Here is a 2,073-nt window from a genome sequence, read left to right as displayed (position 1 = left end):
GACCTTGCATTCGATTAGATCGTGGGCATCTGTATGTTGGATCGGACAGTAGCCCCGACCCTTTTTCCCGTCCTTCTTTTTGATGCGTTGGCATGTAAGGCCGGCTTGTTTGACTGCCAAGACCTCGGGAGGTCCGGCCTTCCGCTTGCTCTTCTTGTCTTTTCGGTCGGCTCCTTTGGAAGAGGCGGGCCTGTCGGATGCCAGGCGCAACCTGGAGTTGATCTGCCGCTCCCGAGCCTCGGTGGCCTGTGCTCATTTGTTCACGAGCTCGAAGAGCTCGGTGGTGTTTCGGATTACCCGGGTGGCCAGCTTCTCGACCATTTTCTGGTCCTTGACCCCCCTCTTGAACTCTATGACCATGGATTCTCCTGTGATCCTCGGAATGGTGTTCCGGCGCTCAGTGAAGCATCGAATGTAGTCTCGTAATGACTCGTCTTGTTGCTGTCGGACCTGATACAGGTCGTCCTCGACCCATGATCGGGTGTAGGTTCCCTGGAAGTTGGCAACGAACTGGTCGCATAGGTCCTCCCAAGAGTGAACCGACCCGCGAGGGAGATTCATCAACCAAGACCAGGCAGAACCGGTCAGGGCAGTAGGGAAGTAGTTGGCCATGACCTTCCCGTGTCCTCCGGCGGCCTGCACCATGGTGTTGTAGATCTGTAGGAACTCTTCCGGGTTGGTCGAGCCATCATACTTTTCAGCTAGGACCGGCCTCAATTTGTCTGGCCAACGCACCTCCCGTAACCTGGTGGACAGGGCGTTACACCCTGTCCCGTAACGGGGCGCCGCTCATTACTGGGCGGCGACGCATGTCTTGGGGGAGAGACGGCGGTCTCTGGGTCCTGGCGACTAGGTGGAGCCGTCCGATGCCTCCCTACAGGGGGAAGGCTTACGGTAGGGCCATTTGCCCTTTTCTAGCAACCGTCGGGCCCTGTTCTCCTCCTCTCTGGTGGCCACCTGGCTCTGGATTACGCTTCTAAGGTCACGTTGGCATAGGGAGTCGCGTAGGTTGGAGGGTTGGCCACCCTGACTTGGTGGTGGCCCACGGGTACTCTCCGTGGTTGGAGGAGTCTGGCCAACGCACCTCCCATAACCTGGCGGACAGGGCGTTACACCCTGTCCTGTAATGGGGCGCCGCTCGTTGCTGGGTGGCAACGCGTGTCCTGGGGGAGAGACGGCGGTCTCTGGGTCCTAGTGACTGGGTGGAGTCGTCTGATGCCTCCCTGCAGGGGGAAGGCGTACAGTAGGGCCGTTTGCCCTTTTCTAGCAACCGTCGAGCCCTGTTCTCCTCCTCTCTAGTGGCCACCTGGCTCTGGATTATGCTTCTAAGGTCACGTTGGCATAGGGAGTCGCGTAGGTTGGAGGGTTGGCCAACCCGACTTGGTGGTGGCCCACGGGTACTCTCCGTGGTTGGAGGAGCGTGGGACCTATTCCGTCACGGGCCTGGCTGTGACCCATGGCGACTGCGACCCTCACCAGACCTTGTGACAAGTGCGGTGCATGTCGAAGTGGTCTGGCATCGGGCGGTCTCGACCAGGAGGGCAAGATCACATAGCCATGATGCCACCGGCGAGCCCTCCGATACGGGCACCAGAGGGTGGCTTAGGAGAACCCATAGGGTCTGGAGGTTCTACGCTGGCATCATGGTCTCGTAGTCGAGACGCTGGGAGTGGAGCAACAATAGGTCGCGAGGTGGGGAGCCCCCAGTGTTGGGGCGGCGTGATGGCCTAGGTGAAGAAGCCACTATAGAAAATGCCCTGTGCAATGGCTCCTCGGGACGGTGCTGGGAATGCTGGGACTGTCTTGGAGCACATGCTTGTCCGGCTCGAGGCTAGTTTCCCTCTGGCGAAAAGCTGGTGGTTCACCGCCGATGTTTGAGGCGTGGGGCCCTCCAGCGCCCCCTGCGGAGTGGGCCGCCATGCAGACCTTGCATTGGGTCTCAGAGCTTTCTGATTCTGGCTCGGTGTCCCATGCCTGGAGTACACCGGGTTCGTCCGGATGGTACCCCATGACGAATACGTCGCAATGACCAGGGTCCTTGGAATGGGACTCACCGGTTGCCGTGGATTCAGC

General features: G+C 59.8%; 1 protein-coding gene across 1 annotated transcript; it reads right to left on the bottom strand.

The window, feature by feature from the left end:
* Positions 1-252: 252 nt before the first annotated feature.
* On the bottom strand, positions 253-645 carry LOC133892135 (uncharacterized). Its single transcript, XM_062332865.1, has one exon. The coding sequence runs from the start codon at positions 643-645 to the stop codon at positions 253-255; it is 393 nt and encodes a 130-aa protein (XP_062188849.1).
* Between the last annotated feature and the right edge of the window lie 1,428 nt (positions 646-2,073).

The sequence above is a fragment of the Phragmites australis genome, chromosome 15 (genome assembly GCF_958298935.1).
Source record: "Phragmites australis chromosome 15, lpPhrAust1.1, whole genome shotgun sequence".
Classification (NCBI taxonomy): Eukaryota; Viridiplantae; Streptophyta; class Magnoliopsida; order Poales; family Poaceae; genus Phragmites; species Phragmites australis.
The sequence above is the reverse complement of the archived record's forward strand: the minus strand, read 5'-3'. Positions and strand labels throughout refer to the sequence as shown.